Below are 18,314 nucleotides of genomic sequence, written 5' to 3'. Positions count from 1 at the left end.
TAAGCAGTTTTTGAGGGTTTAATATTTCAGTCTTCAACAAGTGGTTAAATTCTGTAGCTTAAAATTCTAAACATTTAGACAAGGGCACCTAAAATAGATTTAAATATAAAATAATAATTGTTGCATGAGATGTTGAATTGATTCCTCGTCACACTGTTTCACTTAGAACTTCTTATGTGGAGACCTTGTACACAAGTCTGCTGTTGATCCTCTTTTGGGATTTACTGCAGTTGATTGAACATCAGAAAAGGAATGCTTACGAATAGCGGACTCAGGAAGCTGTCTTGGAAGAATCATTAGGCATGTAATTCTTAAGACCTTACTTACTATCATCTCTTAATTATGGTCCTTGGAAAGTGGTACTATTAGTGCCTGATTTGGCACAGGCATGACCTTTTTGGCTTATTGTCTATGGCTGAGTGGCCTGAGGAGTTTGTGTGACTTGTAACTTCCAGCTTGAATGTTGATTGTTTAGTACTTCTGCTTCCTGTAACCAAACTCTGTGTTTTAACACAAACTGCTCACTGGGTATTCAACAACTGGGTGAAAGTGGTAGTTCTGTACAGCTGGTGTGAAAGCTTTTTCCAGGCTTTATATATAAAGAGAACTAAAGTCTTGATGATATATTTTAAGTAGATTTACCCTTTAAAAAATATGTCATCTTGTTCTTTGTTAACTTCTTATTCTCAGTTAAATTCAATATCATTGGAGTAATCTGTTTCTAGACACCTACAGAGGTTTTAAGGGAAATGTCATATTAACTCTATTTTTCAGATTGCTTAATAAGCACAGTTTAAATAATCTGTCCCAGATTATTTGAATTGTGTTTTAAGGAAACTCAGACAGGTTACTTCGTTGATTATGGTATCAATTGATCTTGTACTGTATAGTTGAAACAATAATGTGGAAACAAAGGATAAGCTACAGCAAAGAATCAGTTTTCATCTGTAGCAATGTGTTCTACGAAGTGTTTGCTTTCTCTTGTGCTGCTTGAGACAGCTGAGATCAAATTGAGTATGGAGGCTAATAGTATTTGAGGGATGAGAGGCTTGTACTGTGCATATTTCACTTCTAGAACTAATTTTTGCCCCATTAGTTCCCCAGAACTTGTTTGTCTTGAATATAGTGTTTCCTTTGTAACTTATGGTAATTTTATTGTTAAAGGTAGCTTATTTTTAAATAAATCCTTTATCTCAAACTTGAAATTCTTTAATGGCAATGAGCTGGGAACCACAACTGTGTAAGAGTTAAAATCTTCTGGAAAAGATCACTTGAAAGACAATATGTCACTTTATTTAAACAGTGAGTCATCTTGAGACACCTTTGACCTTCAGATTTCCTTTAAGGTTCTCAGCAGAAAGAATTGTGTATGGAGTTGTTTCATTGTCTGGAAAACAAGTGACAGTTATGTCTCTCTTTGAGATGTTATTTACAATAATTTGGTTATTGTGAATATGTTGTATAACTTTCTAGACTTTGCTGCTAACTGTTCAGTAGACCTGGGAGTGCTCTTTAAGTTAAGAGGCTGCTCAAGCTTGGTTAGAGTGGTAGGTAGTTCATCTGTGCTTTGATAACTACTTTTTACTTAGAACTTTTTCAAACAGGTAGAACATCAGGCTCTTCCTGTTGTTGTCTTGGATTTTCCACCACCAAATAAATAAGATGGACAGTACCCAGGGAGGATGGTAGCTGTACTGCAAATAGAATTATTTTAAAAGTATGCAGCAGCACCACCGGCTTTTTTTTTTTTTCATTTCTCTGCATGTTTGTTCTTCTTCCTCTTAATTCTCTGTTTTACAAGGATTCTATGATAAACCAGAAACTTAAACATGTGTCTTTAACAAAACAATCAGCCCAAAGAGAAGGAAGAGTAAATAAAGTTCACATAATCACAATTCTTTCTGATTATGAGTCCTCAAGTCCTCTGTGAATTTTGATTCTGTTATGGAAGAAGACCAACAATTGAAAATTTACCCAAAGCTCTGAGTTGGTCTTCTAGAGAAGATCTATTCAAAACCTTCTGTTGATATAGGGTCTTACCTAGATGCTTTTTTAACCCTGAGTTCAGTATTTGTGAGCTTTTATGGCTCTGGATATAGTATTTTCTGATTGATAGTAGTTTTGTTGTTCTTTCTTAGTTTGGAAGTGCTTAGGTTTGGGTAATGCCTTGCAAATAACAACAGCCAAAGCACTTAAATCACATAAGGCTTTTGATGTTCTTGTTCTCAGCACAGAGTGAAGGCCCTTAAGCAGCAGTTTGGCTTCAGCTTCCTTTCTCACCCTCCAAAACTCCGTGCTGAACTGGAAGGACAGATGGCTTTCACCATTAAAGCTAAATTATTGAACAGTAAAGGCTTCTTCCTGATCTTCTAAGGAATGGCAGCACAGGAAAAATGTGCTTTAAGTGTATGGAGTAAAATGCCAGTGATGATTAATGATTCATCTCCCCTCAGAGGTTATTTTTTTTAAGAGATTCACAACATTTTGGACATGACACTCAAGTTTGGATTCTGGACTGAAAGATAGATAAAGGAACCAGTACAAATAGAGCAAGAATGTAACAAAGCTACTCTGTAATGTGTATTTCAGTCTCATGATACCTTTTGTAGCAATTCAGAAAAGCTTAGTGCCCCAGCAAGTAGCATTTGGTGTTGCTTTTTAGTGTTTGGTGGATACAGGAAAAGGTGTGAGTTGCCTGTTAAGTGCTTCTGTGATTAGGCTCATAGTTTGCATACCTGCTGAAATTAAACAGAGTAGCATATGTCAAGGAGGAATAATAGATTCAGCTTTCTTTGCTTGCAAGAAAATTTTTTCTCTAGAGTAAGGAAAGGTGTGTTTGGAAGATGTGAATTTTCATGAAGGAGTACAGATATTATTTTCATACTTAAATAGGATTACTGCAACTAAGAAGCTTGTTTACAACAGTCAAGTCATCCAGACTTCTAACAGAAGCCTAGGGCACAGAGGCTAGATTAATTCAGAGATATTTGTTTGCTGCTTTCAAATAAACTTCTGTTACTATTTTCTTGTGCTGTTTGGGTGAAGACTGCATCTTTTCTCTAAATTTGAAGTACATTGTTTTTGTAGTAGAGATCCGTTATAGTTTTGGTGATTCAGATAATGTAGTTGTGGATCTAAAGAGAAAAAAGTCAAGTTCCCTTTGCTTGTGAGTAGCTTACAAAGATTTCTAATTCTGGAGTTTATTTTCTCAAAGATATCTTTGCATAGTGAAGAGGCTTGTGGTCTGAATTGTGTTGAGGATGCATTTGACTACCAACCATCCTTAGACTGAGAAAATTTCTTGGAGAGGGGAAAGTGTAAAAAACAATTGTTCTTTATAATGTCTTTAAAAAAAATTTCATTCTTTGCTATTAATTTAATAGGGGTTTTTATATTTTATTAGTTACAGCTTTGTAAGCTATTGCAGTGCAATGCTAGTTACTGTTACAAAGCAGTGAATGTTGCCTGTTTTGTTTGCTGGGGTTTTCATTTAATACTTCTTACCTTTCCAAGAAGAATTCTGATAAAGATGATCTATATGGATGAAATAACTGTACACAAGATTAGATTCTGGTGGGGCTCTCTGAGATTCCAGTTGCCCAATGAAGGGTTTTTTTTCTGATAAGTTATCTTACATCAGTATCTTACATCAGGCCAACAAGGCTGATATCCTGGTGAGAGTCTGTTGCAGATCACCCAGTCAAGATTATGAGGGTGATGAATTATTCTACAAGCAGCTGGTGGATGTCTCAAAATCGCCAGCCCTTGTTCTCGTGGGTGACTTTAACCGGCCAGATGTCTGCTGGGAACTCCACACAGCAGAGAAGAGGCAGTCTAGGAGATTCCTGGAGTGTTTAGAGGATAATTTCCTGCTCCACCTGGTAAATGAGCCTACCAGGGTGGAGCACCACTAGACCTGCTGTTCACAGAGAGGGGCTGGTGGGAGATGTGGTGGTCGGTGGACGTCTGGGACACAGTGATCATGAAATAATAGAGTTTTCAATACTCAGAGATGCAAGGAGGGCCATCAATAAAACCTCTACGTTGGACTTCGGAGGGCAGATTTCGGCCTATTCAGAAGACTAGTCCAGAGTGTACCTGGGGAAAAACCCTTGAAAACAAAGGGGTCCAGGAGGGATGGACGTATTTCAAGAAGCAAGTTTTGAAAGCACAGGAGCAGGCTGTCCCAGTGTGCCGAAAGGCAAGCCGGCGGGGAAGACGACCGGTCTGGCTGAACAGGGAGACATTGAAAGAAACCAGGGTAAAGAAGAGAGCCTCCTGATTATGGAAGAAAGGGCTGACTACTCAGGAAGAATTCAGAAATATAGTCAGGTCATGTAGAAAGAAAATTAGAGAGACGAAGGCACAACTTGAACTGAATCTCGCCACCTCTGTGAAGGATAACAAAAAGTCCTTCTACAGATACATCAATAGCAAAAGGAGTGGCAAGGAAAACCTCCATTCTTTACTGGACATGGGCGGGAATATAGTTATCAAAGATGAGGAAAAGGCTGAGGTATTTACCACCTTCTTTGTCTCAGTCTTCAACAGTAAGACAGGTTGTCCTGAGGACAGCTGGCTTCTGGAGCTTGTAGAAAGAGACAAGAATCTGAACAACCCACCTGTAATCCAGAAGGAAAAAGTCACCTACTGAGCTGCTTGGATCCCCACAAGTCTATGGGACCAGATGGGATCCACCCAAGGGTGATGAGGGAGCTGGCAGAAGAGCTCGCCAAGCCTCTCTCCATCATCTGTCAACAGTCCTGGCTCACTGGGGAGGTCCCAGATGATTGCAAGTTGGCAAATGTCATGCTGATCCACAAAAAGGGCTGGAAGGAGGACCCAGGAAACTACAGGCCTGTCAACCTGACCTCAGGCAAGGTGATGGAGCAGATCATCCTGAGTGCAATCACACAGCACCTACAGAATGGACAAAGGATCAGACCCAGCCAGAATGGGTTTAGGAAGGGCAGGTCCTGTCTGACCAACCTGATCTCCTTTTATGATCAGGTGACCCACCTGGTGGATGAGGGAAAGGCTGTGGATGTGTCTACCTGGACTTCAGCAAAGCCTTTGACACCGTCTCCCACAGCATTCTGCTGAAAAAGCTGGCAGCCCATGGCTTGGACAGGGGCACTCTGTGCTGGGTCAGGAACTGGCTGGAGGGCCGGGCCCAGAGAGTGGTGGTGAACGGGGCTGCATCCAGTTGGTGGCCGGTCACTGGTGGTGTCCCCCAGGGATCAGTGTTGGGCCCAGTCCTGTTTAATATCTTTATTGATGATTTAGATGAGGGGATTGAGTCCATCATCAGCAAATTTGCAGATGACACTAAGCTGGGGGGGAGTGTCAATCAACTGGAAGGCGGGAGGGCTCTTCAGAGGGACCTGGATAGGCTGGAGAGTTGGGCTGATTCCAACAGGATGAAGTTCAACAAGGCCAAGTGCCGGGTCCTGCACTTTGACCACAACAACCTCCTGCAGTGCTACAGGCTGGGCACAGAGTGGCTGGAGAGCAGCCAGGCAGAGAGGGACCTGGGAGTTTGGATTGATAGGAAGCTGAACATGAGCCAGCAGTGTGCACAGGTGGCCAAGAAGGCCAATGGCATCCTGGCCTGGATCAGGAACAGTGTGGCCAACAGGACCAGGGAAGTGATTCTTCCCCTGTACTCAGCACTGGTGAGGCCACACCTGGAGTGCTGTGTCCAGTTCTGGGCCCCTCAGTTCAGGAAGGATATTGAGGTGCTGGAGCAGGTCCAGGGAAGAACAACAAGGCTGGTGAAGGGACTTGAGCACAAGTCCTATGAGGAGAGGCTGAGGGAGCTGGGGTTGTTCAGCCTGGAGAAGAGGAGGCTCAGGGGAGACCTCATCACTCTCTACAACTCCCTGAAAGGAGGTTGTAGCCAGGTGGGGGTTGGTCTCTTTTCCCAGGCAACTATCAGCAAGACAAGAGACCATGGTCTTAAGCTGTGCCAGGGGAGGTTTAGGTTAGATATTAGAAAGAATTTCTTTACAGAGAGGGTAATCAGACATTGGAATTGGCTGCCCAGGGAAGTGGTGGATTCTCTGTCCCTGGAGGTTTTTAAGACAAGAGCAGCCGCAGCGGTAGTAGATCAAGGGTTGGACTTGATGATCTCAGAGGTCCATTCCAACCCAACTGATTCTATGATTCTTTTTTTTTGGTAGTATATATTTGTTTTGAGTATATTAAAAATTAAACATGCATTTGGAGAAAACTGTGAGATGAGAGCTTGACACTGCTCTGTAGACTAAGCTGTCAACTGTCTGTGTCCTTTACCTCCTTTTACATGGGCATGTGCTTTTTTTGTGGTAAACAAGAGGAAAGCAGATCTTATGTCTTCCTTTAATTAAAGTAATCTACTAAATCATTATTTCTAACATGACTGGTTTTATAAAGTGTATTTCTAGTATGGCTGGTCTTTTAATGCCTTGGTTTAGTAGAAAAGCATGATGTTTTAAACTAATTTTTTCAGAATTAGTTTATTTTCCCATGTGAAGCTTGACCTAATCCTTGCTTGACTTTTCTGGAAGCAAAATTCTTAATCATAAATTCTCTTCCTGACAAAGCATCAAGCAACTCTTAAAACTTGATATAAATGTTGCAAACCAAAGGCGTAGCTCTGCAGGATACTTTAAGGAGAAAATGAGCCTAAGAGTTATAAGTGTTTGCTGCTTTAAGTTAGCAAGTAAAACTGTTTTGTGTGGCTGTGATCTAAACAGGATTACTTAATTTATAATAATGGTTAAAAATGAAACAGTTTTTTTTTATCTACACCACCATTGTGATTACTGAATTTTCAGTGTCCCCTGAAATTGTTTTACCTGTGGAGTTGGGGGCAAAATGCAGGGACAGTAAATTGTTTTGGACTCCAGGAAGGAAGACTTGAAGTCAGCTTCACCTGATGTTTGCTCTGCTCTGTATCTTGCCTAATCACATTCTTAACCTAATTAAAACTTCTTTCCATTATATGAAAAGAGTCAGTTCGTGTTGGCTGCAAATACAGAGGAAGAGTTGTGTGTGAAAGCTGCTTTTTCACTTTGAGATAATTGTATGTTATTCGTAGATGGCAAATAAGTGGTAGAAGCCACATCAGTGTGGCTTCAGGATCTTAGCTCTAACATTCCCTCATCATCCACTATATAAAATTTAGTATTAATGCTGTTAGCTTAAATTCTTCCAAAGTAGTGCTTACACCAATTCAGAAAATGGTCCATTTTATCTATTTTACTTGACTATAAAACAAAACCCACCTAAACTGCATGTGTGTGAGAAAAAAGGGTTCTGTAAATCATAAATTTTGTTGATATGTTTTCACACTTTAATACCAACCTTGACTTTGAGCCCAGAGACATTTATGCTTTGTGTGTGGCCTATCCTGAACCTCTTGGAGAGAGACTTTATACTGAGACTAAAATTTTTTTGGAAAATCACGTTCGCCATTTGCACAAGGTAACATGTACAGTTACTGGTGGGCACGTAGGTTTTGTTTGTTCTTTTTTGACTTCGGGAAGGGGGTTTGTTTGAATTTTTTTATGAGACTAAATTGCAGGTGACAGTTCCAGAGACACAATACTTATATATGTGGTGTATGTAACACATATCACACAACATAATATTACAGATATCTGTTTATGCAACACTAAAGAAAGAATTTTCTTTCTAAGCTAACGTTACAGTTTATATAATACATTCATTGGTTTGAAAAGTTCTTTCTTTTTTGTTGAATGCTTGTTATCAAGCAATTTACAGAAATGTCTTAATTTTCCAAATGTACTGTAGTTTGTTGTTAGCCTTCTGTTTCAACAGAAAAGTATCTACTGCACTGTCTTGGAAACTGATTGTATATACTCTGCTAAAACAAACCCAACCAACTTCTGAAATATGTGGGAAATAACAAAAATGCTTGGGAGGGGAGAAAGTAATGGCAAATTATTTATTATGACAAATAACAATATTTGTATACCTGTTTAGTTTTGGGTTAACTTCTGTTTCATCAGCTAAGACAGTGGATTCCATCAGAATCATGGTTCGTCATGTTGAGTAGATAGGATGGATGAACAGTGTCTCTTTGTATATCAATAAAAAGAGAAGTAGATTTAAATAAGATGCCTGCCTGCCTTAAGTGTCTTTAGAGGGGATAGAGCTCTGCAAATTCTGGATAGTGCTGCTAAATGGCTTGGTGCTATTTTTTGAGCTTATGTACCTGAGTATTTGACAAGATGGGCTGGGTGTCTTAGTGGGTAATTCCACTGGTTGCAGAGAGGATAATTCTGACACTTTGCTAGACTAAATCAGTTCACTAAACTAGCAGAGAGCTCTACCTCATTATTTAGTGAGCTGAATGAGCTCACTTAGGATAATCAGGCAGGTGCCAGCACAGTAGAAGCAGTAGGAAGTAGCGGAAAGCACACATCCGTGTTTTTAAATTTGCCATCCACCACTTGTCTTTGAAATAATGTTGGAAGAGCTTTGCAAAATGCATTCTGCAGCAGAAGGCATTCTCAATTCTGTTTTGTCTACCAGCTTTCCTCTTTTACATTTTTATTACTTTTTTTTCCAATTTTTGCATAGACTTCATTGCTGCTTGAGCCAGATTTTATAATTACAAACTCTAGGGAGAATTATACTTGAGTTCTTAGGATCATATTCTCCCTTACAATTCATAATAATTAGTTGAAATTGTTGAACTTATTTCTTTGAAGTATAAATATTTTGAGAAGATGAGTACATCAGCAACTTTTTAGTTGATGATTACCTTAAATTTCAAAAGATATGGGCCTAGATTAGCAGAACTTCAAAAGTGTTTTATGTTTATATGTATCTGTACTTTGGTAAACTTGCTTTATTGCATGGTTCTTGGTAAGTATAAGGGCTTGTCTATCCAGTAAGGCACACTGGTTTTAAATGGTTATAGTTAGGCAATTCCTCCAGTGTGCATGTGGCTAAGTGTATTTAAAACTGATGTGTCAATGAGGGAATAATTATGCAAGTTATCTCACTAGAATGATGTAAAAATACAAACCATGCGTATTCAAGAAAGTACTTTTGAAAAGATAAGTAGAAAATAATACAGTAGAGAGGATGTTGTTTTTAAATGCAAAATAAAGCAACTCCAGGTGGTGTAGCTGGTTTACCAAAACTTGGTAGTGTGAAGATATGTTAGTTTTCTGGTCATTGCAACAATGCAACAATTCTGAATATGTGATTGCTATTCCAAAATGATAATCCCATTATAACTTTCTGAGTATGCATGATATTTTCATACTAATTTTAGTGGGGGGGGTGTGCCTTCACAGAGAGTTCTGGAAGCTGAAGAACAAGTACTGGTTATGTATCACAGATACTGGGAAGAGTATAGCAAAGGGGCAGACTATATGGACTGTTTATACAGGTAAGATTTGCAAAAGAATTGTTAAACTTTTGAAATTATTACAACGATCTGCAGGTTAAGTTGAAGAATGTTGCTTAAAGAGAGCAATAGATGAATATGCCCCAGGTCAGTTTTGGAGAGAATATAGTTATAGTAGCAGAACACGAGCAAAAGGGAATAATGCCTCAGCAGGTAAGTTATCTAAGATGGTTCCTACTCTTTTTTCATTACTAATATGTTCTACCTGATGTTGCAGTGCCAAATGTATTGGTGCTAATCAACCCTGCAGTGAATTAGGTCATAGTCCTAGGGGTTCTTCTGCAAGGAGGGAATATGTTTTGTTTTTTGACAGAATGTTTTGGATGAAAGTATTTCTGAAGACCTTAAGAAGATATTCTGCTTTTTATAAAGTGGTTCGAGTTCTTTTCTTACTTGCATGCCTGCTCTCAAAAAAATACTATAAATTAGTTGACTCTGTTGTATCCCAGGTTCTAATTTGTGTAATTCTTCCAGCAATGAAAACGGATTGATTTTTTACAGCTAGTAATCTTAATGTTATTTAAAAATAGATTCCTTTAAGACTTGAGTACGCTTGCATCTGTGCTTCTAACCTGCTAGGCGCTATTTGAAGCACTACTAAAATGTAAGACACTTTTGAGCAAAATTCATAAAATGCAAGACTAATCACGAGACTGGCAAATGAGACAAATGTTTTCTTTCTTTGGTGTTGATTTTGATTTGGGTTTTTTTTCACCCACCCTCCTGGGTGCATTTTGCTAGGAAAACAAATTTGGATTCAGTTTGAAAACTAAAATCCCACGTATGCTTGACTCTAAATATAGGTGATAAAACTGATGGAATAAGAAACAGTTGATATTAAAGAACTTTCTTCAGTTGTTTTGGTTAGTTCTGATGATAAAAAATAATAGATAAAAACAATGCTAGACATTAGAGCTTATCAGTGTCTTGGTGCTGTAACTGTTTTCATAGATACTTGTAAAAAATCTGGTTTGTGTACTTTTATTTCAATTAATTGGAGGGTTTTCTTATCCAGCAAATTGAAATTAAGTGATTTAAAGAAAAAAAAAACCAGATTTTTTAAAATCTGCTCATAATAAAATCCTAAAATCTAAACACACATAGTGCTGCTTTTGTTTTGTTCCGTTTTGTCTTTTTTTTAAAGCAGTTGTAATAATACCAGCATATCAATGTATAGCAATTTTTAGTTCTTTATGCTAGTCTTGGTTCTCTTTCTGTATGTACTGATGGAGAGAGAAGGTGTGAGTGAGGAGAGCACGGGGCTTTCCTTTTTAGCAAGTTTAACAAGAAAAAGTAGACTGGCAGCTGTTGGCTTTGTTCACATGGTGGAGACTGGGAAAAGTACCATCAAGGAACATGCCTGCTTAAGGCTGGTGTTCCAACTCTTGTGGATGTCCTTACAGGTTATGTATGATAGTGAGCCTGTAGCCTTCTGCACAGACCTGCATTTACAGTTTGTGATGGTTATCAATGATAGCAGAGGGGTTTACAGTTCTCTGTAAGAGTCTAAAAGTAGGTTAGGCCACTGTATTCCAGTTTGTCATCACTGCACTGTCACAAGTTTTCCTTCTTTGGACTCTGTGGTGTCCTAAATTCTTTCAAGTTCACAGGTTTTCACAGCGTGTTTCTCCTTTTCTCCTTTGCTTGGCTTTTGCCTTCCTGCCCAGAGTGTTCAGGCATCACAAGTCTGGTGCAGCCTCTGAACACTGAATCTCTTCAAGTGCTGGCTGTTTTCAGTGTCTGAAACCGGGCATCTCAAAACTGCTGGTTAGATCAGAAGTTAAAAAAACATTCTCAGTTGTCTCATTTAAGCACTAACATAAGGAATATTATAAGTGTAGTTATGAACAATATTAGAATTTTTCCCAGTTATCAGGGAAAGGAGAATGGTGCAGTTTAAATATGTTATAATATTTACTTTATGGAAATACTGGGAATCAAGAGGGATGTTTTCCCAGGTCTTGCACAGAAACCATTTTCTGTTATTTATAAAAACTGTGCATACAATAGTAAATACTGAATACAAAAAAATAAACATTTATAACATTTCTTCTTTATCACTGTTAATTAAAATAATTTCTGCAAATTCTTTTCTATAAAATTTGCAATTTAGCTGTTTGCTAGTTCTCGTGACCTGGGTCAGGGGTCATAACTGACAAATGTTTGCCCTCTTAAAATTGACACTACTTCCGTGTTTCAGTCTGAGAGAAATGCAAAATAATAAATAATAGAAGTAGAGAAAATACTTTTAACTTAAAAATATCTCATACTCAGGAGTGTTTTTCTATCATTAATAATAGATAAACTATCAATCTAAACTATTGATAAACTATCAATCTAATACTAGTCAACTGCTCAGAATTTAGCAGTTATTTTGCATATATATGTATGAGTTAATATGGCAGTGCATGTAGATAGGTTGGATTCCTACACAAGTGTATTGCTCACCAAGAAAATGCTGACAGTGATATAGCAGGCTCTTGTTTGGTTTCTCAATTACCAACACTGTACTGTTTTAATATGATGTAAGGTCTTTTAAATTGAGGTAATTTATCTTTTCAGATTTTCCTACAAATGGCACTGGCATTGGTTAAAGGAGATTATATTTTGTAAAGACATTCCACAGTTCCAAATCTATTAAAAAAAAAAAAGAACTTTTGCCTGTTTTGATTAGAATATCTTCATTTCTATAGGTACCTCAACACACAGTTTATTAAGAAGAACAAATTGACTGAAGCTGATCTTCAGTATGGCTATGGAGGGGTGGATATGAATGAACCTTTGATGGAAATTGGAGAGGTAGGTATCTCTGAAAGTGGGCTGGATATAAACTGTATTTAGAAGTGCTGCAAGTTCAGCTCTGTCCTTTTACAGTTTGACTTTTCTGTGTCACAGAATAGGAATATTGTAGAGTATGTAAGTACTGAACCCTTTGTAAAATGAGAATATAGTTTTGATGTAGATAAATACTGGCAGGCGAAAAAAGCAAATATGAAAACTATTGGAGAATTTCAGTTTTAAAATATGATAACTTGCAAACACACTTTGGATTATTAGGTGACACTACTATCAAGAAAATGTTTTGAGGAAGCAGTAATTTTGTTTTTGGAAACCCTTGAAATATTACTTTTAGGCTTCTATTTCTTGATGACACAAGGTACAAAAGCTTTTTTTTTGAGATTAGTCTTCTGCACATCTTATTTTCTAATGCAAGCTGTTTTGAACTTCAGTTCAACTCAAATTTTAAAAGAAAAAGTAGGTATTCTGTGCACAAAAGTGTCATGTAGGGAGGGTTTATCTTTAAAAAAAGAAGTAATTTGTGGCAGGCACAAGGGTGTTGTCACAGTTACTAATGGAGAGGCTGAGAGTAATTTTTAAATACTTATAAAATAAAAAATCCTGTCAGCAGTAGGACTACATTCTGAGACTTCACTCCATGCACTGCAACTATGCAGAAGTGGGGTTTGTGTTGTTTGTCACTTGATGGCTACTCCTACCATGAAGTATAAGACAATAAAGCAAAAAGACAATTTTACAGTTAAGGAAGAAGAATTCTTTAAGCTACAGTGCTTCAGTATGTCTTTAAAAAGATTTTGAAAACACTTTTTCAGTCTGCGTCAGGATAAAATCACAGTTCTGAATACAGCTGAGTACCAACTTGTTTTTTGAATGCTTGTGTGTGTATGTTTGCTTTGGGTCCATATGTACACACACTGCTAGCTGGAGAATTTATTCTGTCATTATATGTTTTGGTATCTTATTTTTTTCCTTTCCTCTCTACATTTGCCTTTTTCACTACAGTAGGAAGTGAATACCTCTTCTCTTTTGCTTTGGAAGGCTAGAGAAAATGCTGCTTTTTTCCTTAATGTCAGAACTTGACCTGTCAGTGATTACAGTTCTGGCTCTTTGATTTCATTGTTTGAAGCAGGAGATCTGTGTTGCCTTTAGTTAAGAGTAAGGAGAGATTGTGATGCATGAGGAAGCACCTTCTGTACTTCTGACCTAGCTGATGAAGAGGGCACTCACTGCCAGTTGAAATTGCTAATCCTGTGGCAGGTTGGGGATGGGCTGAAGCAAATTCCAGAAACATTATGTGCTTTAAATCAAGGCATTTTAGGGAAGGAAATTCTTCTCTCTTCTGTCTACGCTGTCTCCAAGGCTTGCTATTAGTGGCGTCTATAAAGGCTTATCAGAGCTTGGAAGTGCATATTGCTGCACTGTTTATGGTATCTCAAAATGGCATAAATGTTATTCCTTAGTTCCTCAGACTGAGGTTTAGCACAGTGTGTTCCCATGATTGTCAGAGGTAAATCATAGTCCTGTGTGAATGACTGTTAGTTCAGCTGCTTTGGGGGCTGGGAATAGGTCTGGGATTGTTCTTGGGTGATGCTGATGTATTAATGAATTCTCCCCATTTGAGTGCTGCTCCATTCTGAGGTATTGCCCAAAGGATGGTAGTGGCAACTTTTGTCCATAGCTTTCTGCCCTAGTTAATGTTTACCAAAGAAGAACAAACATCAGACTTGATAAACTTGGGTTTTTTGAGTATTCAATTTTTTTCATGTTTGTGGAATCCTGAGTGGGACAGAAGGGCAGTGGCACACTTTTCTTCAAGCTTCTCAGCCATTGTTCCAAGGAGGATACATTCCTAGCTCATCTTTGGGGCAGGATATGGGGAGGATCAAGATTCTTAAGCTGTACCTGGCAGCCTTTTGTTTTTTGATGAAGGTGTTCAGATGACAATTTCTGAAATTCTACTAATGAGTTTTTCATTACCTCACTCCGCAAGACTCCTTCCATTTCTCTGTAATAAATACTGTCTTTGTAATCTGGGGAGATAAAATTTGAGTTTGAGGTAGTAAAGTTAATCTCTGTTCATGACTGATGTAGGATTAGGTTTGTCCTGAAAAGTAATGGAGACTTGAGTCCTACACTCTTGTATTAAATTGCAGCACTGTTTTTGGTGAGTTTGTTGCTCCAGTTCACATTTCTTGACCTATAAGGCACTCACCAAGTATATCAAGTCTTTGGAAAGCATTTTCTCTTTAATGATAGTTCCTGTAGGATTCTATCTTTTATTCCCTGGATTGCACAAGGGACTTTAGCAAAAGTCCAAGTATTTCAGTTTTTTGTCACTTTAGAGTGGAAGGAATTTCATTTCTCCTTTTTTAGATGACTCAGATTATCTGGCCTTTATCTACCCAAGAGCAAATATGTTTATTATATATAGTTCTCTTCAGTCTCAGCATCAAGTTACAGAAGTAATGCCCAGCATTTGTAAACTGTACTGTCTGTCTTGAAGTTTCTGTCTCAACATCACTCGTGTGTGCTAATGCAGCTTTGAGAGCTTTTCAGTAACCTTAGACAAGTACATGCTTGCTTAGTTCTTCTGGGGTGTAACAATAGGTACGTTCCCAAGACCGGAGGTGGGTGTGTGAAGTGTGTGGGCATGGCTTCAAACAGCTCAGCATCCCGATTAGTGTTCCAGACATTCAGAAATTGTTGTCCTAGGAAACACAGAGGATGAGATCAGTTGGTGAAAATAGTCTGCCAGTGCTTGCAAGAGATTGCTTCTTTCCTCTCTTATGTTATGGATACATGGTGAAGGGTACTGCTTTTCTGAATCGAGCCCCTATCACCAATTTCAGATTCCTGAGTTTTCGATAGCTCCATGGGCGCCCTGAATAGAAGGTAATTAAGATGTGCCTTCTAACTTTTTTTCTTCCCTCAGAAACAGATTCTGGAAAATGGAGAAAATTGCCACATTCTGTATCACCAGTCTAGTTGAAGTAAGGTCAGTTCCTCTCTTCAAGGAGGAAAAACTGTCTTGAACTAATATATCGGCTTGCTGGATTGAGCAGATTGATCTGTCTGTAGTTTATTGGACAAGAAAATTCCAGCAGACAACTTGAATCTGCTTCAGATTGGTAGCTTGTATATGAGAAGGACCACGCTAGAGACCACATTTCAGAAACCACGTTGCAGAATAGATCTACCTGAGGTTCTCTTCACCTCATAGGCACAAAAGGTGTCAGTTCTTTTCCTTTTTCTTTCCCCCCACCCTTTTCTCTCCCTTCAGAGCTGGCTTCTTTCAGTCTTCTCTGCTGGATGAATTGCTGTTGTCTTAGGGAAACTTAACTGTTCTGCTACTACTCTGTAACAGGCACGACAGTGAAAATCACTCCTAGGACAACTTTGATTTCAAAACATTATTTGTCTTCTGATTTACAAGCCAACTTTTATCTCTTCTTTAACCTGCTTATGACGCAGTTGGGTCAGGTTTACCTTCTGTACCCTGTATTTCAGCACAAGTTCTGAATAGCTGGTCAGAGCAAATTAGTTTGTCTGCTATTTAAAAGGAAGATTTATTTCACAGAGTGGATCAGGTTGGATACCTACTCAATAGCTATGTACCTGCTTTCAGTTAAAACATACTTGATTAATATTTTAATTTTTAAACCTGCTGTGTCAAAGCCTTAGCAGCAATATTCTCTCTGTCCTCACTAAATTTTGCAGTGTAATTTTTTCCCAGTCTACTACTCACTAGTAGGTGTTTTTGGAGGTCTTATATGTGTGGTTATTACGTGTATATGAGGGATCACATTATCCCCTTTGGGCTTTACATCTGATTTTGACTTAAGTGTAAAAGCTCGTTTGAACGATTGCAGGTGTGTTTTTTAAAAATGGTATATTTTGGGAGCGATTACTTCACCACAAGAATTTGGGATAATTGAGTCCATTTGATTGATTCCTCTAATGATACATTAGCAATAGGGTGGCTAATGGTAATATGAAGGTGATTTGTATTCCATTTGAAGTCAAACAGACTTTGCTTAAGCTGTGTGCATCTTAGTTTGGGGATACTCTCTGTGTATTGGATGAAAGGATTCTGTATCTTTGACTCCTGACAAATTGGCTGGGAGACATTCCCTTTTGTCAGCTGAGGCTTATTTTGCCATCATTGTTAGAAATACTGCATTTTTTGCACATTCAAACTCTCCAGGTAGAAAGGTGTGTTATTTACCTACTACTGTGCAGATATTTTGTTCATAAGTACATTCAAAATCTGCCCTTGTAACCAGCTTGCTTAGGGTCCTTATATGCATTTGAGAATACTTGATGGAGTGGAACCAAGGAATGAATCAGTTCTATCAGCTGTGTAGGAAGAATGTAGGCTGGGAAGGATGCATTTAGATACTGCCTGACTAGAAATTCTGTGTCTGACACTACTAGTGTACAGATCTGTGTGATCTTCATCCAAATGCAGTCAGATGTTGTGGAAGAAAAATGTGAAAATAATGTATTAATATATTGAGAACAGGCAGGGTATAGGGGGGTGGGGAGGGGAGAATGACAAAAGAATTAAAAAAGGAGGAAGGTTATCTAAAAATTTAATTTTTAAAATCCTGAATGAGAAATGATGTCATCTTTGATATTGTTTTGGGTTTCATTGGGTTTCTTTTTGTTTGGTTTTGTACTTTTTACTGATGTAAACTTGTGTTGTGTCCTGACAGCTAGCTCTTGATATGTGGAGAAAATTAATGATTGAGCCACTGCAGGCCATCCTTATTCGGATGCTCCTCCGAGAAATAAAAAAGTGAGTGTTTGGTTGTTTTTTGTTTTAACATAGTGTGGGGGAGGGGTATTGCACTGTTTTTACTTTGAAAAGTCTGTGGATTTTGAGTGGATTCTTTTATGTTTGGTTTTGTTAAGGTAACTTCTTACCTAATGATGATGGTCTATCATCTTTTCTCATTGTAGCTACATATTTGTGGCTTGCATGTGTAGAAAAAGGCTCTGAAAACAAAACAGTCCACTCCCTGTAGCCTCAGGGTAGTGATCTTCTCTGTTTCAGCAACCCTTCTTCCTTCTTATCAATGGGATTGGGGAGAAATTAGAATAATTTTCCAGGTCCCATAGGATGCCTCTTGCCTTTTTCACCGCCTGATGCTGACTGCTTATGGCTTCTGTGCTGTCAGTAAAGTTAAGGACCAGGCCTTGGGCAAAGATTTGCCAAAGCCAGAGAAGCTGTTTCTTTGCATGGGACCCAGAACAATTCTTGCTTATCTACCAGGAAGACCAAGCTTGTGGGTTTCTGTTGTTCAGATGAGTGCTTCACTTAACAGTCCTGCTGCTTTACTTGAAGGAAATGGAAATAATTATTTTTTTGCACTTTGAGGGGAAATCATTATTTCATTTCTGAATACTTTTTTTTTTTTACTTCTAAACAAAGACCCTGGTAGCTACAGGGCTTGGGACTTTTAAAGTTTTGATTTAAAACTTCTACTTAACTCCCAAAGGACCCTTTTATTTATGCATAAACAGAAATAGTGACATTTACCACAGATCTTGTGTGTAGTTGTAAGTTCCATCAGTTTCTACAATTCTACTGCTATTTAGGGTAGCTCTGGAGTTGCTGATGACTGGGTTTTTTAAGTGATTACTCAGGTGACCAGACTAGTGTAGGTAAACTGAGAGAGGTAATTTGACTGCTTGAGGTTCCTTTGACATGCATTTGATCAGATAAAAACTATTTATAAGGCATTAAAAACCTAATTTTAAGATTTTTATTTTTCATTCCCAAATGATGTCTGTCTTAGATGGCATTTCTGAGACCAGGAGGTATTTACTTGCTTTCAGTTGTTGAACTGTAGTGCCTTTGTAACCAGGGCTGATACTACTTTATCCATATATTTATACTGTAACAATTTATTTTTATTAAAGGAGGATTCCCTAATTCACTGTGAAGAAAATTCTCCTTTGTTACATCAGGCACAGAGACATTGAAGACTTGTTTCAGTCAATGTGTGTATTTCACTGGTGGGTGGGAGTGAAAATGTGTATAAAAACTTTTTTCAACAGAGATCTGATGCCTCTTAAGAGTAAT

At 38.2% G+C, this 18,314-nt stretch overlaps 1 protein-coding gene across 3 annotated transcripts in view; it reads left to right on the top strand.

Moving 5' to 3' along the window:
* CUL2 (cullin 2) overlaps positions 1-18,314 on the top strand; it is a 45,687-nt gene that overhangs the window by 4,304 nt on the left and 23,069 nt on the right. For all 3 annotated transcript variants that reach the window (XM_051802383.1, XM_051802382.1, XM_051802384.1), the window contains exons 3-6: positions 7,365-7,467; positions 9,315-9,409; positions 12,121-12,226; positions 16,942-17,024. In XM_051802383.1, the coding sequence (XP_051658343.1) occupies positions 7,365-7,467; positions 9,315-9,409; positions 12,121-12,226; positions 16,942-17,024 (387 nt within the window). The remainder of the gene's footprint in view (positions 1-7,364; positions 7,468-9,314; positions 9,410-12,120; positions 12,227-16,941; positions 17,025-18,314) is intronic.

This window comes from Manacus candei, unplaced genomic scaffold, assembly GCF_025592945.1.
Source record: "Manacus candei isolate 608988 ecotype Guabito, Panama unplaced genomic scaffold, ASM2559294v1 h1tg000056l, whole genome shotgun sequence".
NCBI lineage: Eukaryota > Metazoa > Chordata > Aves > Passeriformes > Pipridae > Manacus > Manacus candei.
The sequence above is the reverse complement of the archived record's forward strand: the minus strand, read 5'-3'. Positions and strand labels throughout refer to the sequence as shown.